The sequence below is a fragment of the Camelus dromedarius genome, chromosome 21 (assembly GCF_036321535.1).
Source record: "Camelus dromedarius isolate mCamDro1 chromosome 21, mCamDro1.pat, whole genome shotgun sequence".
NCBI classification, from domain to species: Eukaryota; Metazoa; Chordata; class Mammalia; order Artiodactyla; family Camelidae; genus Camelus; species Camelus dromedarius.
This window is the reverse complement of record NC_087456.1, coordinates 36737390-36763536: the sequence shown is the minus strand read 5'-3', so window position 1 is coordinate 36763536 and position 26147 is coordinate 36737390. Positions and strand designations below refer to the sequence as shown.

Sequence of the window (26147 nt, the reverse complement as noted above, 5' to 3'; positions counted from 1 at the left end):
CTTAACTCGGTGAGTGTTTTACAGCACAGCCTCAGGCGCTCCAGGGAGCTCCGCAGGGCAGCTTAGGGGGAGGGGAAGGGGACCAAACAAGGTGCTTTGCACAGAAACCCCAAGAGATGCGCTCTGGATGGAGAAGGTCAGAGGAGAGCAGTCAGTCCAAACGCACACACACGTCTGTATCTTGGCAGTTTTCCAGGCCTTTGCTCTGGGGCTAAAAAGACGCAGCACCGCTAGCAGTTCACAGGCTAAGAGGCGCCTGACGCTCACAGGCAGCTGAGGGCCCCGGGCCACCAGCACCGCCTGAGTACGTTCCGGACACAAAAGCAGCGTTCTACGGAAAACAGCAGTCCTGCCTAGTTGAGAGACAAAACACGACTCACATTCAAACGCCTCAACGTTCAGAAGGGCCTAAGGAGCCATCTCTCTGAGTCACGACCCAAAGGGAAACCAGCGACCGTGACCGCTGCAGCATCTTGGTTCTGACTACAGTGGGGCTGCGTCTGCTGCATTTAAAGTCTGGGATGATGGGTTCTGTGCCGTCAAATGCTGTCCTTTCTACCTGACTCCAACCTGCAGAGCTGCTCAGGGTCACAAATGATCTACTCCAGCCCCTTAATTTACAAAAGCAACATGAGTAGCACACACACACGCTTCTGATTATAAAAAACCATCTTCTACCCTACAGGTAATTTGGAAGACACTGAAAAATATGAAGATGAAAAAAATGGGTGATATTAGGAGAAAAGTTTTTAAATTTTATCGGGCTTTCCTTATTCTAGTATCTATGATAAATTTCAAGACTTACCACTGAGAGGGGACACTGCCCAGCACCTGTGTCAGGTGGCTGCTGCACTGTTTAAACACGTGCTCTGCCCAGCCAAGGCTGAGACGGGGGGTCACGCACTGCACCCCAGGGCTGTTGAGGGGCTAGCTCTATGACAACCGCAAAACTACGTATTTTACAATGTTTCGCCTTGCCAGCTTCACCTGGTCAATTTTTAAAAGACTTAAAACAAAACGTAAGAGGGAAGATGGCCAAGACTAAGAAAACAAACTCAGACAGACTTACACGCAGTGCCAAGTTAGGAGCTTTTTGCAAACTGGCAATAACTTTTTGAAGACATTTGAATCACATAGTTTTTAAAAGACTTTTGTGAAAGTGAGAGAGAGAGAGAGAGAGAGAGAGAGAGAGGGAGAGGGCGAGGGAGAGGGTGTGGAAGCCAGACACGCACCTGACGTGACGAAAGGAAGCCGGACCCTGAGGTCAGTGAGCCTGACCGGCCGGTACCGCAGGCCCCAGGGGAGGGGGGCGGGGGGGCGGGGGGTACAGTGTCACTAAAATGTGCCTGGGGATCAAAGGCAGGCCTGGAACAGAAGGGAAGCGCTGAAAGAAGCCAGCGCGTCAACTCAAAAAGCCCACCAGTGAAGATGCCTGGAACTACCCAGATTCTACCGTTTTACCTTAAAGAAGAATCCGCAGCACACTTTCTGGTCATCATCAAATTGTTCTTTATCACTTTCTCCATCGTACTTTTCAACAGACACATCAGCCTTTTCAGGGGGTTTCAGATCTGAGAGGGAGACTTCAATCAGACTGACATTTTTGGGAGCAGCAGGTGGGAACACTGGCTTCGAAGGCGGCTCTGCAGGTTGGGTTGGCGGGTCCCCATCAGGGGAGGGGCCCGCGGGCTCTGGGACAGGCTGCATCGGGCCCTCAGGGGCGGCCAAGGGCAGAGGCTGGCTCTCCCCACCCTCCGCGCCATGTCCACACCCTGCGGACCCTGGCTCCTCCTTTCTACCCTCCTCCTTCTGCCTGGGCTCCTGCGCCTGAGGCTCTCCGTCGTCCCCCAGACACACAAATGACCTGGTCTGAATGGGGACCTGACTGGGCGAGAACCTCCTCAAGCGGGGAAGACTGTCCACGGAGCGTGGGGCCGTCAGCGTCCGGTTCAACGGGGTGATTTTTAACTCATTTGGCCTGGGAGTCCTCTGATTCTTAGCAGAGAAAGATGCAGTCTTCCTGGTATTAGACTGGGGAGACGGGTGGCCGGGACGCGGGGCGTCCGCGGAGAACGGGGTGCCAGCCTGCCGGGGGGGTCTGCAGTCCCGCGGCTGCTTCTGCGGGGAGGGCTGGGGCGGCGAGATCACCCAGGCCTGCTGCTCCCGCATCTGCATCAGCAGCTCCTGCTGCAGGGACAGGCGCTGCATCTCCTGCTGCAGGAAGTGCAGGGAGGAGTTCAGCCTCTCGATGGACCTGGTGTACTCCAGGAGCTCCCCTTCGTTCAGAGTGTCTTCCGAGGGGCTGGCCAGGCCCCACTGCTTCTCAGGGTCCACGGGGGCGGCAGGTGACTTCAGCCACCCGCCCTGAGGGTTCTCCGCTCCCTCCTTTATGTCCGCCAGAGACTTGCTCCTCTGCCCGTGGGCTCGTGGCGGCCCCTTCTCCTTGGCCCGGTCAGTGAACACCTTCTCGTCCTCAGCACCGGCCGCCTCCTCGCGAAGAGGGGAGGCCCCGTCCCCTTTCTTCTTCACTACCGTGAGGAACGCCGTCCGCCCCATCTTCTGCCTTTGTTTCGTGAAAGCGGCCTCCATCTTCTTCTTCTGGGCCTCGATAGCTCGCCTCTTTTCTTCCAGTTTCATCCTGAGATGCAGCATCTCGGAGGCCAGCAGCTGCGTGGTGTCCCGCCCCTGCGCCAGGCCCGCTTCCTCCGGGATCTGAGCCCAGGCCACCACGTGAGGGATGTTGAGCTCCGAGCCCTCGGGCGTTGTCTTCTGGGAGCTGCCGCCACTGCTCTTCCCGTCGGCGTGGTGCAGCTTCCGGAACTTCTGCTCGGCAAAGCTGGTCATCTTCACGCCGGAGCTGGAAGAAGCGCTGCTGCCGGGCTGCGACCTGGTGCTCACGGTGCTGGGGCAGGGGCTCGGCACGTCTCTGGGCTGGCCGCCTCGCACGTCATAATCCGGAGGGAATTTAGAAGCGTCGTCCATGTCGGAGTCCAGACTGACGGTGTAGTCTCTCAGGGAGGAGTCCTCATCCATCGTCTCGGGGATGTCTTCGGAAGGGACGTGGATCCCAGTGTCCACCTCGGTGTTGTCAGTAACAGGGCTCAAGGCGCCTTTCCCATCGGTCGTGCTCTCGGGGCTGGGCCGGCCCAGAGGGCTGCCGGAGCGCAGGATGCTGGTATCCTGGCTGTGAAGGAAGAAGCCATTGGCGATGTGGTCCGTCTGGGGTGGGCGGGGCGTCTTCTCGGTGTCATGGATTATCTGCAGAGCCTCCTCAATGCTCGGTGTCCCGATCTGATTGCCAAACTCATCCAGAAGCACTCGGTTCTGTAAAGCTCCATTTGGAAGCTTATAATGCAGGTTCTCGTCAGAATTCAGTTCGTCTGTGCTCAGGGGCAGGCAGGCCGTCAGGTCGCCGTGAGAGCCCGCGTTCAGCTCCTCCTCAAGGCCTTCTGCTTCCTCCTCCCCGTTGACGGGCTTGAAGGACAAGTTTTTCCTAACGTTCCTGGACACACGGTTGTTGTTCAGGGTAAGTCCCTCGTTACTGATAGAACGGGTGATTCCTCGGTTTAGAGTGGATCTCTGTACAGTATTTTCTTTATCAAAAGAAATGTCAAATGAAACTCCATGCACTGATGATCTAAAAAAAAAAATTAGAGAGAGAGTCCCTAAACAAGCTCAGAGAAGGACGTCTGATGCCGCTGAGCAACAGTTCTCTGAAGCCACACCGCCTTCTTTCCACTCCCCCTAATCACAGTCCTCAGGGCAAGGCGAGGGCTGCCAGGACCCCTGCCACCCTGGCCCCTGTGGCCTCTCTCACCTGCCTGTCTTCAAATGTGGGTACTAATTAAAAGTCTACTGGATGTGGCCAACAAGGGGGGCCCCCACGAGACCTCCCGGGAATACCTCTTCTCCTTGGGCCAGGTCCCGATGGAGCCATCAACGTAAGACATGGATGAAGACCTTCTTATTCCTCCTTCAGACGCATAAAAGAAAGTCATTGAAATCACGTAAAAAACATTAACTTACAACAATTTAACAGATTTCACATATTTGAGGACTCACTAACAGCATCAAAGGCAAGTGCGTGCATGTGGAGAAACAGAGGTCGTTTTGTAAGAGAAGCAGGCACGGGGAAACAGATCCACACTTCCTAGAAAAAAGGCTGGGTATTTCTGTGTATTTACATCTCCCAGCCAACCACCTAAATGACCTCGTCCTAGGCTTTTCCAGACGGATTACCTGGGGCAGAAGCAGGAGCCTGGGCACGTGCGTGTCTGGTGGGCAAGTGGTGAGGCGCGTGTGTGAAGGCCGCGCCCTCCCCCCTGCAAAGGAACAAACGGGACAGGTTACGGTGCCCTGGTCTCTCAGACGTGCGCCGAGCGGCTCAGGCAGAAACTGCACTGTTGCTCCTGAGTCCCCATCTTAAGCGGAAAAGAAGTTGGGGAAACATCGATACAGTGTTTAAACCAAAGAATGGCTGGGACTACGTGAATCTCTACGTATTTTATGTCTTAGCCAAAGAGCTGGAAACCCTACCTCCATGCATAACTCAGTGTCCTGGGGAGACAAAATACAGAGCGCCGTTTTTACTTCACAAGCAGAGAAACTGAGTTAAAGAAGTTAGAAGAAAGTCACCAGCCTGAAATATTGTGGTCAAACTAAGCCTCTCAGGGACTAGGCGTAACCGGTCCCTGCAAGAGCCTGGCAGCCCGGCGCGCGGCCCCCGCACTCACACCAGCACCAACAGAGCCCTCGGGCCCGTCAAGACAGGCGGCTTTCCTGCCGCTTCTATCTGTTGGATGTCACCCCATCCCAGCCAGTGCGGGCTAGACTGGACAGTCTATTTCTCAAATTACAACGACATTCGGCCAAAGTTTACCTTTTCCCCTTCTAAGCCTCCAGCCTGCCCCGGCCCGCCTTGTGGCAGGGAGGCGTCCCCACCCCTGCTGCGTGAGAGGAGCCAGGGCAGCAGGACACACTCCCTTCTCAGACCACACCACCCGCACCATCCGGCTGATGCGCACTGAGAGGACCAGCCAACTCAGGAATTCAAAGGTAAGGAACAATATCATATTCTTACTGTTTAACAAAGCCACATTCGTGAGCTCTGCAAAAGCAACGACCCCTGAAGCACTGACACAAAGCTGCTGCCTCACCTCCCCCCGCAGGTGCGTCCCCCCACCCCCCGCTGTCCGCAGTGATTTCTCTGGTGCTTGCACTGCCCCACCCCGTGTCCCTTCCCAAGTCTCTGCTCTCCCACGTCTGTGACCAGAGGGGAATCCCAGAGATGCAGGTCAAGTTACTCGAACACGTGCCCTTTCTCCTTCTCCAGCAGCGGCTCAGCACCCGCACAGAGGACATGGCGTTCACTCCCAGAGGGAGCAGCAGGCCAGGACACGGAGCAGCTGCTGGAAATGTCCTCTGCTTTGCCGCCCCCTTCCTTTGTTTCTTTTTCCCTCATAAGATCATTATTTAGGAGTAATATATTTGTAGTGCTGACTGCATTATTCTCAGAAGGGCAGAAATTCTTGAGTCCTTCCTCCAAAGTTCTCCAGCAGGAGAACCACGAACGGCCCACATGGAAACTCACAGAAATGAGAGGATTACACAACGGCTCTTCAAGGAAAATAGCTGAGACATCCACCTCGCTGCAGAATGCCCTGCTGCTGGGAAGATGGAGAAAGGGAGCCGCTCGTCCAACTGGGAGACAGAAAAGGGACGAGTCTTTCAGGGGCTCTTAACACAGTTTCCAGCGTCAGAAACGTGGACGGCTGTCCACTCGGGTGCCTGGAAGGGACAGCTAGGGAATAACCTCACCCCTAGGTGGCAAGTTTCAGAGATTTTAAAGACTTAACAGTACAAGAGTAACAACCTACAGCACTGTTTCCTAAATTTCCAGTGAAGGAATGTCACCCTACAGCCAGGCCAGGAAGGCACAGAGGAAACCCCATGCGGAAAAGCTTCCCAAGGCATCAAACAGGGAGGCTCCCAGATCAGCCTCAGTCCAACCTGTTAAACCACAGTGACAGTTACGGAAGAGAAAACTCAGGGCAAGTAAGAATATTCATAGGTGGCGATCAGAGGGTAGGTCAGGAAGACGCCCTCTGAACCTGCAGGAAGCCTTCATGGAGCCCAGGGAGCCGCGGGGGAGGTGGCCCTGCAGGGCTGCCTGCTCCGCTCGGCTGGCAGCCGCCGCCGGGAACGGCTCACGTGCAGGGAGTGGGCGACAGCTCTCTGTGTTGAGACAAGAGTTCATACACAAAGTACTTCTAATTTCTTACTCGTATATTTTAACTGTATTTTTAATAGATTTTTCTTTTTGGTGAGGCGGAAGTAATTAGGTTTATTCATTTTATTTTATTTTTTTAGTGGAGGTACTGGGGATTGAACCCAGGACCTCATGCATGCTAGGCATGCGCTCTACCACTAAGCTATAATATACCCTCGCCCAATATTTTTAATAGATTTGCTTGAATTTCTAAAAAATCCCACAGAATACATCAGTTCTAAACTTAAAAAAAATCAGACAAATTATTGAGTCCAAAGTCAATATACATTTCAGGTTCTAAGAAATACACATTAAAAGCTGCTTACAGGATCTGCTGAAAAGCATTTTTAAACAAATTAATGTCTCTATCATATTTGGGTCAGAAGTCAGGATTATCCTGATATTAAATGTTTACTCTGCTTTCAATTCACTTTCTGATACTAAGAACTAAAGCACTGGATAAAGATTCAATATTACAATAAATATTCCATTGTGACCTCTTAATAGCCAAAGTAACCCGCAAACAAACAGTAGGAAAAACTGCCTCAAAGATTAAAAAACTGTTTTTAAAAAATTAAAAAACCCAAGTAGAATTTAAAAATTTCCCCAAGGCCTAAGAGTTACCTATGACTTAAGCAGCATATAATCCCAATTATAAACAAGTTATGCAGCAAAAGTTTGGTTTTAGGCCAGTTATTTGGACCTTAGAATATATTCCTCCACTTTTCAGTGTGCATTTCAATTACATTGACGTTAAAACAGACTTTAATAGGCTAATGGAAACTGATTTAGTTCAAAGTTCAACTGAAAATTTAAAAATTCTAATGCAATACAATTTTATTTCTCGGTTTTTTTGGGGGGTGGGAGTGGGGTGGGGAGGTAATTAGGTTTCTCTATTAAAAACAATTTTTAAAAAAATGGAGGTACTGGGGATTGAACCCAGGACCTTGTGCATGCTAAGCACACGCTCTACCACTGAGCTACACCCTCCTCACCCTATAAAATTTTATTTTGACTTTATTACTGAATGGGTAAAAACAGGGAACATGAAGTCACTCTGGAACCTACCCTGGACTGAGATCAGGGCTGTCCAGGGCGTGTCTCTGGGCAGCATTAAAGATGGGAACTGAAGGCGGATCGTCCACAGGCTCAGCTACAATGAAAGACAGAATCTCAGAATTACGCATTTAGCATGTTTCCAACATTATTTCAAGGACTCTGCACCGCAAATAAATGTTTAAGTTTATTCTCAATTTCTCTTATTACTTACAGAGAATTCTTAGCATATTTAAAGTTTTCTTTTAAAATCATTTTCAAAAGGACAAACTTTCCTTAATTTCTTCTTGAAGTGCTCTTGCTTAAAATACTCACTTGATTAAAGCTAATGGTGGGGGAGGCTTAACATAAAATAAATACAGAATTTAAAATAAAAATAAATGTCTAGTTTTGCTAAAGCTTTCGCAGAACTTCAGTTACATATAGTCATTTTTGCTTCTTTATGAAATAGCTGGCATTTTGGTAAGTAATCAAAGAAAGAAACAGAATTTCACTGGTTAATAATTAAGCCTACTGGTACAGTTTACATTTTTGTAAACTACTCTGGTGGAAGATTCAATTTATTTTTTGCCTTTGAGGCCTAATGTAACAGCTGTTGAACATTTTGAATAGTGGCTTCATAGATGAGACCGTAGGGAGCAATGTATGTGAAAATTCTATGTTAATAGTAAAAAGTTGTACAAATATCGGTTACAACTGCTAATGACCATCAATGGCTGTGGGGAAGGACCCCAACTTCTTGACAGGTATTCCTTGTGACATCATGACTGCTATGCGGCCTCCTCCTTAAGCAGCTTGGAGACAGACCAGATCAAACACTGCGTGTTTTACAGAATCCGGCCTGAGGTGCGGCGGGCTGACTGCAGTAACCTCACTCGGCTCACTAGAGCGACACGCCTCCCCCCACCCAACTGCGGACTTCCCCCTCCTTCCCGATCTCGTCCTCTTCCTCGGTGTTTCCGGGGGGAGGCGGGCGTGGGGAGAAATGAGGGAGCAGCCAACTCGTTAGGATGCACAATAGCCATGTTTTGCGCTGGGGGGGGGGGGACACTGACGGCAGGAAGAGCCGAGTCACGCTGAAGAAAGTTCTTCAGGGGCTAAACTTGTAACGTGGGACCATTTTCCCATATAGAAACACACCCCTGGTTTATAATGGAAGCCAATGGAAAATCTGCTTTGAGAGAAAACGCAGGAAGACTTTCCTATTCTTTATTTCTAGAGATCTTTACGGTAACTCACCCCTTTATTTCTCACTGGTGTTCTCGTTACGTGCAATCAACAGATCACGATACTGTAATAATCACAAAACCTACTATGCTTAAAAAAAATACATACATATATACAAACTTTTTATGGCTTAATGGCAAATTCAAAGTACACATGCCAAGCCATAATCTGAGTGGACTCTGGGTAACAATATTAAAAACTTGGAATCTAAGAACAAAGGCCAGGGATGAGGGTAAAAAACGCTAAGAAAAGAGAGTGGGCAAACAGTCAGACCTAAAAGTTCCACAACACAAGCCTCTCAACTCAGGGCTGTTCTCACCACTTCCTTCCCTCCACAGCCTCTCTCTCTCCCAGAGAACTTGGTGGCTTTAAACACTGAAGTACTCAGACTTTATCAGGGCTAATAGGAGCAACATCAAACAGCAACAGGCTTCCCTCTGCAAAGACAAGCAGGTGAGGCCACACAACTCTCCACTCCGACTGTTCACAGCACACTCAAAGCTGCAAAGATCCATCACCTCCTTGTGCACGAGCATCGCGGGGCTGAACGAACGAGGGCTTCACAACCTCGAACCACCAGAAGAGCTCCGCCATGAACACCAAGTAATTGCTCTAGGAGAGAGTTCAGAAAATTCAGAGAAAAATTAGGTAGAACTTGACCAAACAGTAATGAGAAATAGAATTTTCTTCTGTTTTACCTCGCAAATTAAATGCAGCTTTAGATATCATTCACACTTCACTAGAGTATATCTACCATAGGGTGTTAAATCTAGGACAGAAAATTAGCGCTTGTAGGTAGAACTTACAACAACCATTCAAAATCTCTTTCCTGGTTTATTACAGTTTCCGTTTATCCGTCAGGCGTTAACACCTCGGACTGTGTGGAACATGGAGACAGTGTATAAGCCGCTCCTCTTCCGAAGTCAACACACACAACTCTGACAGAATAATTAAGTTCTTTCCAGATTGGTAAGAAATTTCTCTGAAGCGTAATCAGGTGCCCAGTTTAAAAACATTGTATCTATGTGCTTGGTAATAACCAAAGTCAAGAGTAATCCAGGTGCTAAACAAGTAACACAAAACTCTAGACTGTTGTGGCTAATTCTTTTTTTTTTAAATTTTATTGAGTTATAGTCAGTTTACAATATATCAATATGTCATGGCTAATTCTTAATTTTGAAATGTACAAAGACACTGTTAACACAGTTTGATACACCCACCTAGTTTTTAAGTGTTATTAATAAGGATAAGTCAACAATGTCATTTGCCATTTGTTATTTATATTTGAAAATGTGAATAGTTTTTTAAATGGCTTAAAATTAAGAGAAAGGTGTAAGTGGGTCTTCAGGAGCACATTTCTACCACAGGCTTATATTTTAAAGTGCGTACATTATAAATGCTATAAACATGAAAAATTATTTTAATTGTAGGTATTTGGTAAGTTCTAAAAAACAGCACTACAACAAAATTTGTTTACATAATTTTTGACAACACCACACCTTTTAAGTTCTGGGTATTTGGCATCTAACACAATTGTTGCTGTTAAATCGACTAATATCTGATGAGTAAGGTCTTACTTCACACGAAATTTCAGTTTGCAAAACCACCACTGGAAACGTGAGTGTCCCCACGCCACGCCCACCTCCTCCTGGCTGATTATCAACGACCCTCAGGGCCCAGAGACGGTCTCGGGGCTCCTCATCCTCTCTGTTCTCTCCTGTGTACTGAGCCGGTGACTTTCAATACACATCTCTCCCCTGGCTGCTCTGGAAGGTGAAGGCTACCGTGTGTGCAGGAGTGAGGGGCAGAGCAGAATCAAGGGGGGCTCAGGTTTTCTCCAGCAACGGACAGTGCCATTTAATGAAGTGGGAAGATGGGGAAAGAGCTGTGAAAGGAATCGTGAGTTACTGGCTTTGAGAGGCTGAGCAGACACTTAAGGGGGCCTGCCTGGGCGGGTGGAGCTAAGAGTCTGGAGGGTGACCGAGGATGAGACAGCGGTGAACAGAACTTGGCAGGTTTCCTACTTTCAGCGTTTGCTTTTAACGACAACTTCTCAGAATATTCAAACACTTGTATACAAATACATACCATTTTAAACAGTCATTAAAATTTGTGATTTTCTAAAGAAAGAAATGAGAATGTTTATAATCCCTGAAGCTGTGCTGGGAGCTGGATCTCAGCCCTGCTGGCCTTGCAGGAACCTCACGTTCTTATTCCATCTCCTGCTCCCGGACACTCACTCTTCCCCTCAGCTGAACCCTTCCTACTCGGCTTCTGCACACACTCACCTCTCTCCTACTAAAAACAAAACCAGGCCTGCACTCCACGGTTCACTGTTCCCCCTGCTCGCCCCATCTTCCTGTGCCTCTGCAAACGTCTCTATTGACCTCCACCCTGGCTGTCCCCACTCCAACCCACTCCAACCTGGCATTCAGGCACCCTTCCCCTAAAACAGCACTTGCTCAAGTCGCCGGCGACTGTCACTACATCAAGCAGGTTTCAGTCGTTTTTCTTGATACTCCTGGCCTGCCCCCTGCGAGAGCTGCCGCCCATGCTCACCAGCTGTCACATGACTCCCAACGTGCTGACGGTGCTCACACGGGAGGCGGCCTACAGAGCATTCCTCCTGCACGTCTCAAAGGCACCTCGACTGTCCGGGACTGAGCAGTTAACCTTCCCCACAGACCCAGCCTTATTCAGTCTTGTCGCACTGGACAGCAACCACCATCCCAGCATGCAGACCAGAAACCTCAGGGTCACCTGTGGGCCTCCTCCTCACTCCTTTCCCAGATCCAATTCACATCGGGGCCTGCAGATCTCACACCCTAAACATCTCTGGAATCCACCCACTTCTCTCCCATCTTCATCATAATTACTCTCATTTTGTTTCAGCCAAACAAAATTTCCACACTGCAACCTGCCTTCCCCCACCTGCCCCTGTTCTTGGGAACCGACTACAGGTTACCAGAGGATATGTGATGGGGTCCCTTTTACTTTCTCCAGCTTCATCTGATACCACATTCCCCACTCTGTGGTCTAGAAGGACAAGCTGTGCTCACCACTGCATCTTCAGTGTTTAAAGCAGGGCCTGGCACAAAGCAGACGCCCAATAACCACTTACTGAACGATGAATAATGAAGGAATAAACCTACAATGTGAAAGACTAGTGATTGGCAAAACATCAAACACTGCTAGGGAGGATCTCTGGGTGAGAAGACGACTGTGACCCGTGCTTTCTCTGTATGCTTATCTCTGCAGTATACTTTCTAAAGCCGAAGCATAAAACTACGAAGTATGGGCTAGGCGGCACTCTACTAGCACAGTTAACTGGAAGCTGTATATGTCTTTTGGAAGGACACTGTTTAAGTGCTCGATAATTGCCTGTTGACAGAAAATTAGTTAATATTTTAAGGACCTTGGTGCTGGACATCACTTATCGTCAGGGAAGTGCAGATCAGAAACACAATCTATCACTTCACACCTGCCAGCACGGCTGTCGACAAGAAGACAAAAAAGAGAAAAGGGGCCCCTTGTGCACTGCTAGTGGGGATGTAAAGTGATGCCGCCATGTGGAAAACCGTTTGGAGGTTCCACAAAAAGTTAGTAATAGAACCACAGTAGACCCAGCAATGCCACTTCTGGGTACACGTCCAAAGAAAATGAAAACAGGATCTCAAAGAGGTATCTACACTCCCGTGTCCACTGCAGTGTTGCTCACCGTCGCCAGGACATGGGGAACAGCCCGTCAACCAGCAGGTGACTGGATGAAGACACGGTGTGTATGTATATAAAGAAATCCCTCCATTTGAAACCACGTGGCTGGACCTTGAAGGTATTATGCTAAGTGAACTAAGTCAGACAGAGAAAGACAAACACTGTATGGTATCACTTGTACGTCAATCTAAAAAAGCCAAACTCACAGAAACAGAGAGCACAGTGGTGGTTACCAGGGACTGGGGTGGGGGGGCGGTGTGCAGGAGAAATACGGAGTGTTACTCAAAGGGTACGAACTTCCAGTTCTAAAATGAACAGGCTCAAGGGAACTAGTGACTGTAGTTAATGACACTGTATCATATATTTGAACTGCTAAGAGTAGGCCTTAAACCTTCACAACAAAGAAACGTAATTATCCGATGTGATCGAGGTTTTAGCCAACACCGTGGTGGTAACTGTCCTGCAATATGTAAGTGTATCAAATCAACACACTGCACACCTGAAACTTACACAATGTTACATGCCGATTACATCTCAGTAAAGCTGGAAACAATATACTGTAAGCACTCTGGTAAGGTAACTGTCCTAAAACATTACTGTGTTTGGCCACAAGATGTCAGTAAGAAATCATTTTCCCAGTAATCAAAGCTTATGAAGATAATTTCTTTCTGAATTTACGATGATTAAACAGCTATAAATCTGTCACCATTTTCCAGGAATGACAGCAAATTAATTTCATTAAAAGCTTCTCTTTCCTGCTCTTAGTTAAGACAGGCAGCTGTATCTGAACTTTCTTAAACAATGTAAACAATGCTAACCAACACAAATAAAGACTGAAAAATAAGAGCAAACGTTAACACCTCTGCCCAAATCCCAGTATCACACTCAGAAGAAACCACTGTTAGCAGTTTCGTGTTTTCTTCCTATAGACCTTTTCTCATGCATCTATATATGTGTACACATTTGCAAACAAATAGAAAAAGGATTTTTTAAGCAAATACAAATGACATCATGCTATATATACTGTTTGCTGTCTGCTGCTTTACTTAACAATGTCTTGGAGAGCTTTCTGCATCAGTGAAATACGTCTGCCTCCTTCCTATAAACAGCTATACTATATTACAAAACATTTTAATTGTGTCCCTACAAGATGAATTGCTTCCAACTATTCACCACCATGAACAGCCCTTATACAGCCTGCCTGCCCTTTAGATCCGTTCAGGTAACACCAAACTGCCCTCTAAAAGACCACACCAGTTTACACTTCCACCAAGAGGGCAGAGAGAGCTCGCTCCCAACACCGCCATGAACACCTGTTAGTTAACAAAGCGACAGCAAGGTGCCCAACATCATGCACTGAGCAACCTCTTGGAGGCTTGGAGTCTTAAAATATTCAATTGAAATCAAAGCTGTGGTTCTTATAATTTAGCAAAGAATATAGAAAGTGACCAAAGTCGTCTCTGCAGACAATTATCTATTTTAAAAATGCCTGAATGAAGAAAATGTCTTTGTATCTGGATCACGCCCAGACTAAGCTGATCTAAACATCAGGGCTATGCGGTATTTACTGGAAGTTCAAGATATACAACTTACACAAACGTAACTGATTTTACAACTCAATATATTTAATGAGATGATTTTTTCCTTTGAGATCACAATAGTAGCATTTAAATTTTTTAACAAGTAAGTGCCTGAAAAGGCATTAACCAGGTATACGTGGAAGTATTTCCTAATTTCCATTTCGGTACAAACGTCAGAATGTAGACAGTCAGAATTAATCAAGGTTTGTCTTCTGATGTGTCAGACAGTGGGGAGGGGGCACTGCTTCGGACAAAAGGAGCGGTGGCTTGTTTGGAAACGCCTTCACCGCTGGCTCTGTCCTTACGTCGTGGTGAAGGAGAACCGGGCAAGGGAAACAGAGGCACCGGAGAGCAGGAGTTGAGACCCACAAGGTGCCAGCATCACCCCGAGGGCCCCTGGCAGGCCTCCCGAGGCTGGCTCTGCACCCCCGACCAGGTTCACCAGCATGTCGCCCTCACACGCAGGAGTGCGGCGCCCTGAAGCCAGGGCGCGTGCAGGGTTGATGACATGGCTCTGTACTGAAAAAGAAACCTGCAGCTAACAGTGTATTTAAAAAAATCGCAAAACAAAATCAGCAGAAAACTCAAACAAAAACTATTTTTTCAGAAGCTGCTTTGACTGAAATCATAGCTCGTTTGCGAGCTTAACGCGGCTGGACTGCTCATGTACCTAGCTGCGCAGGGCGAAGGGCGAAGGGCAAAGGGCGATTTACCTCACCTTTATGGAGGAAGCCGCGTACAGCATATCTTCCAGGGTGAAATGGCAACACTGGTTCAGGTATTCTTGGCAAAACTCTTGAATCAGCTGCAGGTTGTACAGGCTATCAGCCAAAGACATGGTTTCTTTTAGACAAATGTCTGCAAATAGGAAAGGAGCGAGGGTTAATTTTGATAATATGCATTTTGTATCCATTTTGTAATTAGTAACAATACAAATACACAACTGCATAGAATCTGTTTAACACACTCACGTATAAATACAGTGGTCATTCCACAGACAGACTTAGAAACCAAGCACCATTTTACTCAGCTGTCCTCCTCAGAGTCACACACACGTGTCATTTTCAGAGAAGCCTCATTACCTGTACGTATTGTCTCAAGTGTTTGTTCCCGCCCATGGCTTGGAATTTCAGCGGAAGACTCACCTTCCAATCTGACAACACCAGGACAGTAAAAATGGATCAGGGCCGCTAACGCACAGCCGTCGGTACCATCTTTCAACAAATTTTCTACCAGTGGAATGCAAGGCAGCTGCTTCAGCAATGTTTGCTCTCTCCTGTAACGAGCCTACGATAGAAAAAAGAGGAAAATGAACAAGCACCAAACAACATACAGGAAAAACCAGTATTGTAGACTCTACTGTATCGGTAATAAAATACAAGTCAAGAGAAGGGAGAACTACTCACCATCGTCCTTCTTTTCTGAACGGTACCAAAGCTCACGTGACCAAAGCTAAGCATGCAGCAACCACACCAGGGCTCTGGAGCTAAGTACTTAGGACAACGTTACACTGCTCATTTATGTAAATTCATTTAGCCTAAACACTTAAATATAAAAGCATCACAAAACGGATTCTGAACACTCTGTATCCCAATCGCCAGTTCCGCTCTTCAGTGGATGATAAAATCCGTGTAATTTGGACTGCGAGCTCTCGGGTGGGAGGGCAAGGCCGCTCCTCCGGCCCCGAGAACCAGCAGGGTCACCAAGGCGGGAGCAGGAGGAGAACACGACCGTCACTCTGAGAATCGGGAAAATACCACAAAGGGGGTTGTCATATGAATATTAAGAAAATAAAAATTGAGTGTAAAAACTCCGGGAAGACCCTCCCAGTTGAGGCTCCATTAACCAGCAACAGAGCGAGTGTCAGGGCTTCTGCTCCCTCTCAGAGGAACAGAAGGAACCTTTGCTTTTACAGGCTGGCTGGCCTGACCGGACACAAACCTAAGACAGCGCTCTAGAAGTGAGACCTGCTATACACCTTCAGCTCTTCAGTCAGGGCACCTGGGTTCCGATCCTGGTTCTGCACCTCTTAGCTCTGCAATCTTGGACAACTCACTTAAACTCTCACTCCTCAGTTTCCCCATCTGTGAACCGGGAGACGACAGCCCCTACTTCCCAGGACCACTGGAGGGGTGAAGAGGAGGCGGGACAGAAAGTGCTCTGCACAGCGGGGCACTCAGAGGGCAGCTGTCACCAGCTGTCCGCGCTCCAGAAGCCAGGAAAAACAATGCTGAAGACTCAATGAAGTGCACGCTGAAGAATTTTATCAGCTACATTTACGTTACAGTGGTTACTGATATTTAAATAGAGGGTTTAAAAAAAAGGTAATCAAAACTAGCTTTTCTTCTAACTCCATCTAAACTGGTCATCTATTTCATAATTAAAATATAATTATGAAATATAATACTTTTGTGAGAATAAAAATAGAAAAATAATTTACTGAGAGAGAAGATTTACTACTTGGTGGTAAAGTCAGAGTTCCTTTAAGTGCTGTCCCTCAGCAAGTGCACACGGCAATGAAGGAGATGTTTATCCCTCCCTCCCTCTCACGGCTCCTCAAGAACAGATTCATGGAGAGTTTTTCTCTTGCAGACCCCCAGAGGGCTTGTTCTTATTGATCCGTGCAGACTAGACATCTGTGTTCAGTGGCATGTTCCAAACTCATGGAGTACCCAAATTCAGAAAAAATCATATATATGCACTACATAATTCTTTAATTGATTACTGATTTTTACATAATCCCTAGAGCATGTCCTCATTTTGCTACAATCAGTTTAAAAATCAGCCATGAAAAAGGTGGAGAGAAGAGGGAGGGGAAGGGAGAGGAAGAAAGGAATCAAGCAGGTGCCTCTCCCAGCCTTGAGCTACTTCCCTGTGTCCGGGAAGCACGCTTCCAGACCCTCACCCACCTCTCCTCGTCCAGCTGGAAACAAAACAGTCTGCCTCTTGGAAATCCTCTAAACTGGCTGGGCCAGGAGCCAGATTCCCCAGATCTCCGGGACCAGCCTGTTTTCGGCCTACAGTCTGAGCTGGGCCGAGCTTTGTGGGAAGGCTCATGGAACAAAGCACAGAGCCGTGTGACGTGTTCCAGCTGCTCTGCCAAGAGCGCTGCTCTGCGGGCACGGACACACCCTGGCCCCGGCAGGCTGAGGCCGTAGTGCCTGTGGTCAGGCCAGACAACCAGAGATCTGTAAGTGGATGCCAAAACACGTTCCTGAAGATTTTATCCTAGAAGATGTATCAGGGAAACCGACTTTAAATGGTGAGTCACATGCAGTTTCCAGAAAGTTCACCTGCAGTCTGTGAAGGTCACAGTCTCTTACACTTGCACATGCTGTGTGCTTTACAAACATACTGCGTGGAAGCATTCCCTGCTCCTTCTACAAACTGAGAAATCTGGAATTTGAAAGGGGCATAATTTCTATCTTTCAACATTATGGTGTACTTTTTTTTTTCAATTGAAGTATGGTCAGTTTACAGTGTTGTGTCAGTTTCTGGCATACAGCATTTAAAAAAATATTTATTAATTAATTTAGCTATGGGACGTAATTAGGTTCATTTATTTACCTCTTTTCAGTGGAGGGACTGGGGACTGAACCCAGGACCTCGTGCATGCTAAGCACACACTCTACCACTGAGCTGTACCCTGACCCCTTTTATGGTATACTTTTAAGTTGTATTTCTATTTCTGAGGATGTAAAATACTTGTTAAGTGGTCTAACCCCCAGATTTAATCCTGAAAGATCAACTCTTCAAGCCAAACCAGAACTGAATGTAGTTTAGGAACACAGAGTCTGTCGCTTTTTTTTATTACATAAAGTGTCCTCTACAGTTCTCGCCAGAAGGAAATGACTTTTTCAAAAAGATTATTTTAAAACGCAAATAACCCACACCTACAATTCATACTCACTGTCACTAACGCCGTGAAAGACCGTGTGGGTCTCCGGCCGTGCCTTCTTCTCCCCAGTCACTGATGGTCTGTGACGGCTGACAGACTAGCTTACACTTCGAATTATTTTTAAAGCATCTAATCCAAACTTGGGCTAGGGTTTTAAAATCTGCCTTACATTACAATCAAATACCTTAAAATCCAATCTCCACTTGTGCCCGACAATTGTACGAAATGACTATACCAGCAAGACACAGCACACCACTGTACAGTTACACTTCTGGACAGCAAACTGAAGTAACTGGGCAAACTTACTGGAACCAGTTTCCAAAACCACTTGGAAGGAGACTTCAGAGGAAGCAGCAGGAGAAAAGGGAGAGCAAAAGGCAAAGGGAAAATCCATCAGAATTATTGTTAATTAACGAGTTAGAGCAGAGCTTCTGATAGTGGAGCTCCAAGTTTACAGTTCTCATAACACTTAAAAAATGTTAAGACCTTAGAATTTAGTTTAAAATACAGAGGCTCCTAGCGATGAGGACCAGCACCTCCTCTTCTCCGTGTCTGGGGCACGCACGATGTGCTGTATGCTCAGAATTCCATCCCCCCGGTCTGGGAATCACACACCATACTGAAGAATAAATCCGTACCACAGAGGGAGCAGAAAGATTCTACAGCGCGGTCTGCGATCGTTAAAGTGCTCAGACACCAGGAGACCAGGGCAGGGAAGGCAGCGTCCTTCCCAAGAGGAAGGGAAGAACGCTGTCCCAGTAAGTGCGCAAATGAAGCCAGCGGCGATGCGGAGCTGCACAAGACGAGCGTTTCTTTCAGCTATGTAAAGAACTTCCTTCATTAATGGGGGGAAAAGTTGGCAATTCTTACCAGTTGCTATTTTAATAGGGTCTGTAAAGCAAGCAGCTGCGAACATAAGGAGAATACAGATGTTATCAACTCTGCCATCTAGTGGTGACCCAAAGAACGTAATTTTACTTCTTTAAACAGGTGAGTATGATAAACTCCAAATCTCAGATACTATGAATTCTTCTTTCGTGATTGTTTATCTTCCTATTTCCGAGCACAATTTCCGGGCAGCCTTAAGTAAATATTCGTTGAAGTAAACCAAACGAAATGGGGTCTGTGTTAAAATTCACATTCAACTTTTATGTAGAAAGTTTTTCCTACAAAAATCAATAATAAGGATAAGATTACTTGGGAAACTAATATAAATAAGTCATTTTCAAGAACTGTAAGAATCAGAAAAACACCAGCTTCCCACGGAGAGATAAACCTCTCCTACTGCACCGGGAAGAACGGCCCTAACAGTTCTGCTGCATGTACTTTAATCCCGGTCTCACCAAGAGCTTTCGGCAGCAGCCGCAGTTGTAGCGGCCACAAGACGTACCAGAGCAGGAGCCCCGAGCGCGTCCGGGCTCCCAGGGCCCAACAGACCTGCCAGACTCGGAGAATCCACCACACAGAAACCGACGGCCACGAGAGACCACCGTGGGTCATTCAAAACTGGACGTGCAAAGGAGTCTCCAATGGTTCAACTTACTCTTTGTTTCTTGTAAAATATTCAGTACTCGACCTTTTTGCTAATTCAGGCTACTCTTGCCTTCCTCCTGCCTCTCCGCTGGCCTAAATGCGTGACAGCAATCCTATCAGAGGAAAAAGGAAAAGCATACAGACTGGCTATATCTGAAGGAAATGTGACTTAAAAAGGTAAATGTACTAAAAGAATGAATAAATATTTATACCAGCCATGCTTCAGAAAGCTCAAATACCCAGCGCAAGTTCCACGCTGAAGGTAACTGTATTTCTCAGGTGACCGGCAACTGCCCCTCCTTTTGGTTTTCAGGGAGGAACTAAGCAAATTGCAACCTCGCGTCCTGGTTCAAGATGTAAGTAATTATGAGACAAAGAGTTTTTAAAAGTCCATGAACAACAGGCGGAGAAGCTTCCACCAAGTCCTCGCAAGCGGCAGGAATGGACGCGGGCGGGCGGGTCAGGTTTTCTGGAACAGCTCTAATTTTAGGTGTTCCTCCTTTCTGCTGTCTTCATCACACATATTGGCTCGTCCTAAACTTTGGTGAGTTTTAGGACTCGCTACTTATACTCCCCCAGTAGCTCTGTCTTCCTCTGGGCTCCCTACTGTCCCTCTGGGACTTGGGATAATGTCTGAACACCTTCTAGGTGCTCTCAGGCCATATGGGGAAGATGCTGCTTTGATGTGGCCTTCGTTGGAGACCTCAAAAATATGGGCTTCTTTAAGGAGTTAATCACAGCTGTGACTGGTCACCTCATGACCGGTTAGTCTTAACAATCTTCTTCCTGTTGTAGGTCCAAAAGTTGTGATGAATGTCAATAAGAATGTAAAATGGTACAAAGCCCCATGGAGGAGAATTTGGCACTAGCCACCGAACCTACACATGCATTTTCCCTTTGGTCCAGCAACCCAATCTCCAGGGAATGTACCCTGAGAACCTGAGGACACAGAAGTAGACACACAACATTATTCTTGCAGCATTATTTGTAATTGCAGGATGCCGTAAACTACTTAGACGCCCATGGGAAAGTGGCTGAAGAATCTTTGGTCCACACATTCAAAACAGCACGAGGCTGCTGTAAAAAGTGCAGGGAAGGCCCCCAGGGCCTGCGTGGAGTGGCTGCTATACTGTGACAGGGTCTCCTCACGACGACACCTGGGCCGCGCAGGAAGACCATGCGAGGTTACCACGCACTTTCACAAACATTCTAACATGAGAAAAGGGATAAAAGTCATTTGAGAAAGAACATATAAATGCTACGTGTGTGCTAACACAAAAATGTGTGCTAATCCAAGTGTCTGAAAGTGAATCACATTCATTTATTCGTTTACTCGGCAAATGCTGGTTTAACTTTACATGTGCAATTCCTTGGGGCCAAGTGCTGAGAAAGTCAGTGCTGTCTGGATCCCACACAGTTCGTTTTTCTTAAAGGTCACTCAGTCTACAGTTTGGAATACAGATGGCATTCTTTCCACAGAAACAATGTCTATTGGGTCCTAAGTCAGCACATGAAACCCCTACTTAGTTCATAGTGTGTACACACTACGACAGAATTTAATCATTATGTATAATAAACAAGACTTCTGTGGAAATCCGGTAACGTAGGGCGATGCTTAACCTTATTCCTGATTAGAACCAGGAGCAAAACTGGGGGCAGGATTACACCTAAAGCAACCAGAGAAAGAACAGACAAAACCCAAAGTTGGCAGAGGAAAGAAATCACAAAGATCAGAGCAGAAATAATTGAAATAGAGACTTAAAAAAAAACAAACCCAACAGAAATCAATGAAACTAAGAGCCAGTTCTTTGAAAAGGTAAACAAAACTGACAAACCTTTAGCCAGACTCACCAAGAAAAAAAGGGAGAGGGCCAAATCAATAAGGTCAGCAATGATACAGAACAGAAACAGACTCACAGACAGAGAATACAAACTTGTATTCTCTGGGGGGGAGGGGGAGGGGAAAGGACACACTGGGATCGAGATTTATAGATACTGACAGGTGCATACAGAATAGATACACAAGTTTACACTGTACAGCACAGGGAAATATATTCAAGATCCTGTAGCAGCTCACGGTGAAAACAAATATGAAAATGAATATATGTATAATCATGTATAACTGAAAAACTGTGCTGCACACCAGAAACTGACACAACATTGTAAACTGACTATAACCCAATACAAAATAAACAAACAAATAAAAAGAAAAACAAACAAAAATAAATAAAATCAGCAACGAAAAAGAAGTTACAACCGACACCATAGAAACACAAGGGATCATAACAATCTACTATGAACAACTATATGCCAATAAGACAGACAACCTAGAAGAAATGGGACAGTTTCTTAGGAAGGTACAATCTCCCAAGACTGAACCGGAAAGAAATAGAAACTATGAACAGATCAATCATCAGTCATGACACTGAATCAGTAATTTAAACACTCTCCAAAAACAAAAGTCCAGGACCAGACGGCTTCACAGGTGAATTCTACTGAACATTTAGACACGAGTTAACACCTATCCTTCTGAAACTGTTCTAAAAAACTGCCGAGGAAGGAACATTTCCAAACTCATTCTATGAGGCCACCCTCACCCTGATACCCAAAACCAGACAGAGATATCACAAAAAAAGAAAATTACAGGCAATAGCACTTATGAATATAGATGAAAAAATCCTCAAGAAAATACTAGCAAATTTACTCCAACAATACATGAAAAGGATCAGACACCACGATCAAGTGGGATTTGTCCCAGGGGTGCAAGTTCTTTCAAAATCTGCAAATCAATCAATGTGACACACCACAGTAACAAATTAAAGAATAAAAACCATATGATCATCTCAATAGATGCAGGAAAAAGCTTCTGATAAAATTCAACATCCTTTATGATAAAAACTCTCCAGAAAGTGAGCATGGATGGAACACACCTCGACATAATAAAGGCCATGTACAACAAACCCACAGCTTACATCATACTCGATGGTGAAAAGCTGAAAGCATTTCCTCTAAGATCAGGAACAAGACAAGGATGCCCACCCTCACCACTTTGATTCAAGATAGTTTTGAAAGTCCTAGCCATAGCAGTCAGAGAAGAAAAATAAATAAAAGGAGTCCAAATGGGAAAAGAAGAAGTAAAACCATCACTGTGTGCAGATGAGATGAAACTATACATAGAAAACCCTAAAGACACTACCAGAAAACCACAAGCGCTCATCAATAAATTTGGCAAAGTTGCTGAATACAAAATTAACAATATAGAGCAATCTATATAGCATTTCTATACACTAACAATGAAATATCAGAAAGAGAAATTAAGGAAACAATCCCATTTACCATCATACCAAAAAGAATAAAATACCTAGGAATAAACCTACCTAAGGAGGCAAAAGACCTGTGCTCTGAAAATTGTAAGACACTGATGAAAGAAACTGAAGACGACACAAACAGATGGAAAGATACACCATGTTCTTGGATTGGAAGAACCAGTATTGTTAAAATGGCCACACAACCCAAGGCAAACAGATTCAATGCAATTCCTATCAAATTACCAATGGCATTTTTCACAGAACTGGAACAAAAAATGTTAAAATTTGTATGGAAACACAAAGGACCCCAAATAGCCAAAACAATCCTGAAAAAGAAGAATGGAGCTGGGGGAATCAAGCTCCCTGATTTCAGACTACATTACAAAGCTACGGTAATCAAAACAGTATGGTATTGTCACAAAAACCAGATACATAGATCAATGGAACAGGGTAGAAAGTCCAGAAATAAACCCACGCACCTATGGTCAATTAATCTACGACAAAGGAAAAAGAATATACAATGGAGAAGAGACAGTCTCTTCAGTAAGTGGTGCTGGGAAAACTGGACAGCTACAGTCAAAAGAATGAAATCTGAAAATTCTGTTAACGCCATATACAAAAATAAATTCAAAATGAATTAAAAACTTAAAATGTAAGACCAGATACTCTAAAACTCTTAGAGGAAAACTCTTTGACATAAATTGCAGTAGTATTTTTTTTTTGATCTATCTCCTAGAGTAATGGAAATAAAAGCCAACATAAACAAATGGGCCCTAACAAAACTTAAAAAGCTTTTGCACATCAAAGGAAACCATAAATAAAACAATAAGGTAACCTATGGAATGGAAGAAAATATTTGCAAATGATGCACCCAACAAGTGATTAATTTCCAGAAATACAAACAGCTCATATAGCTTAATACCAAAAAAACAAGCTCAATCAAAAATCAGGCTGAAGACTTACACATTTCTCCAAGGAAGACATACAAATGGCCAATAAGCACATGAAAAGATGCTCAACATCACTATTAGAGAAATGCAGATCAAAACTACAATGAGATTATTACCTCACACTGGCTATCATTAAGAAGTCTACAAGTAATACATGCTGGAGGAGGTGTGGAGAAAAAGGAACCCTCCTACACTGTTGATGGGAATGTAAATTTGTGCAGCCACTATGGAGAACAGTACGGACGTTACTTAAAAACTAAAAACAGTTACCATATGATCCAGCAATCCCACTCCTGGGCATTTATCTGGAAAAAAACTCTAATTTGAAAAAACATACGCACTGCAATGTTCAAAGTAGCACTATTTACAACAGTCAAGACATGGAAGCAACTTAAATGTGCATTGACAGATGACTGGATAAAGATATGGTATATATACACAAATGAAATGCTACTCAGCCATAAAAAAGAATAAAATAATGCCGTCTGCAGCAACATGGATGGACCTAGAGATTATCACACTAAGAAAAGTAAATCAGAAAGAGAAAGAAAAATGTCATATGAAATCACTAACATGTGGAATCTAAAAAAAATACAGTAATACAAATGAACTTATTTACAAAACAGAAAGACTCATAGATACAGAAAACAAATGGTTTTGGTAATCCCCTACAGTTACCAAGGGGAAAGCAGGGGGAGGGATAAATTAGGAGTTTGGGATTAGTAGATACAAACTACTATATATAAAACAGATATACAACAAGGACCTACTGTACAGCACAAGGGACTATATTCAATACCCTGTAATAACTTATAATGAAAAAATATGAAAGAATATAAATACATGTGTAACTGCATCACTTTGCTGTACACCTGAAACTAACACAACATTGTAAAACAGCTATACTTCACTTAAAAAGTTTTTAAAAGGTCCAGTTTCTCTATGAGCACATTTCAAGTATATAATGCAGTATTAACTAAAAAAAAAAGTCCAAATGGAAAATAAAGTCTCTGAATAATACAATCTCTTATACCTCAACTTAAAGGCCAGACAACATGTTCAAAGGACTCTCGTAATACATTTAAAAAGACATAAGATATTCTCCTGTACTGCAGAAAATGTACCTTAGGCTTTAGTATACAACAAACACAAATTTTCAAAGAAAAAAACTAAAAGCCTGTTGAAGAATTTTTAAAGAATGAATCCATGTTAATGTTCCTTCTTCCTTCACAGAAAAACCATATGGACAACTTAACAATTCCTGGAATATAATTTTAAAGGCTAGATTTATTACAAGTGATTATAAAGCTGACACATTGAAAACTTTTCGTTTCATATATTTTACCAAACGAAGGCAAAACCATTATTTTTACCAAAAGAACCTCAGAAACTGAGCTCCAGTCATTAACGACTTTTTGTAAACGCCATCATCCAATTAGCCCTCCTCTGGGCTTCTACTTACTTGTTATTTACGACAAGGCTGTCCAGAGTACAGTTAGTTAACATCACCAGAAAATGATTTAATGAGCACCACTATTAACATCTCCCCCAACAGTACATGTGTGTGAACACAGAGTCTCATAAAGGCACCTTTCTTTTTCTTGGAAATACATACCTTTTGACCTCCTGGAGCTTCAATTGTGTGGTGTTCCTTCAATTTCTGTTCTTGTTCCATGATGTCTTTCAAATGTTCATTTACCTCAAAATATAAAAACGTTACTTTGAATTTATATTCAAAATAACAACAAAATAGCGTGCACCTTTAAAAGCGTGTTCAGATCTCTGATGTCAAATGCCAGTAGCACTCAAATGAACACCCCATCTCTCCGGGCCGCACTCGGGGTAACTTCCTCCTGCTGGCTAATCCCCCCCTTCAACGATGTCTAACCTCCTGTCTATACTTTTTATTTCAACAACTAAAATTTTAAATTTCTAAAGCTGCATTTCATTCTTTTTCCAGTATACCCTCCACTTTGCCTTTTTCTTTCCTATGGCTTTTATTCCACGTTTTCTTTTCGGCCCCTCACACATTTATTTTCATCTTTTCAAACTGTTCTGTCTCTGAAGTTCTGGCATGTGACCCTCATCTGCCACATTCGCTGACTCCCACGAGTACCAGACTGTCCTCACGTGTTTCCTCACCTAAAAATCATCTAATTGGAAATATGAGAAACTTATTTCGTTCTTGGATTCAAAGAATACTTACTGAGCACCTAAAGCGTACAGCTCCCTCCCTGAGTGCTCTGAATTCTGTACTAACCTGATATGAACTAGATTAATCATAAATGTAATTACAGATATCGTGGCATCTATTTTCCTCATTTTAACAGCATTTTTTTAAGTCAAAAGGGAAATTTTAAGTGAGGTTACACAGCTTTCGCTTTCACTCTGATTTAAGACTGAGTAGCGCAGTCTGTCTTAGTCAGTGCAGGCTGCTCTAACGAAATTCCCATAGGCTGGGAGGCCTGTCCACAGTTTCCTTTCTCACAGTTCTGGGGGTTGGGGAGTCCCAGATCAAGGCGCCAGCAGATTTGGTGTCCGGGAGCCTGCTTCCTGGCCATCTTCTCGCTGCATCCTCACACGGCAGGAGGGGCGAGGGGCTCTCTGGGTCTC

General features: G+C 44.9%; 1 protein-coding gene and 1 non-coding gene across 3 annotated transcripts in view; both read right to left on the bottom strand.

Moving 5' to 3' along the window:
- Positions 1-26147, bottom strand: part of CAMSAP2 (calmodulin regulated spectrin associated protein family member 2) — a 76856-nt gene that overhangs the window by 8999 nt on the left and 41710 nt on the right. The window contains exons 4-12 of one of the 2 annotated variants that reach the window (XM_010982204.3): positions 25150-25233; positions 18050-18082; positions 14991-15132; positions 14564-14703; positions 9070-9163; positions 7337-7421; positions 4240-4322; positions 3904-3973; positions 1462-3637 (exon numbers count right to left, since the gene is read on the bottom strand). In XM_010982204.3, the coding sequence (XP_010980506.1) occupies positions 1462-3637; positions 3904-3973; positions 4240-4322; positions 7337-7421; positions 9070-9163; positions 14564-14703; positions 14991-15132; positions 18050-18082; positions 25150-25233 (2907 nt within the window). The remainder of the gene's footprint in view (positions 1-1461; positions 3638-3903; positions 3974-4239; positions 4323-7336; positions 7422-9069; positions 9164-14563; positions 14704-14990; positions 15133-18049; positions 18083-25149; positions 25234-26147) is intronic. The other variant, XM_064477302.1, reaches the window with a different exon arrangement.
- TRNAA-AGC (transfer RNA alanine (anticodon AGC)) lies at positions 7187-7259 on the bottom strand. The gene has a single exon. It is a non-coding gene; the product is annotated as a tRNA-Ala (tRNA).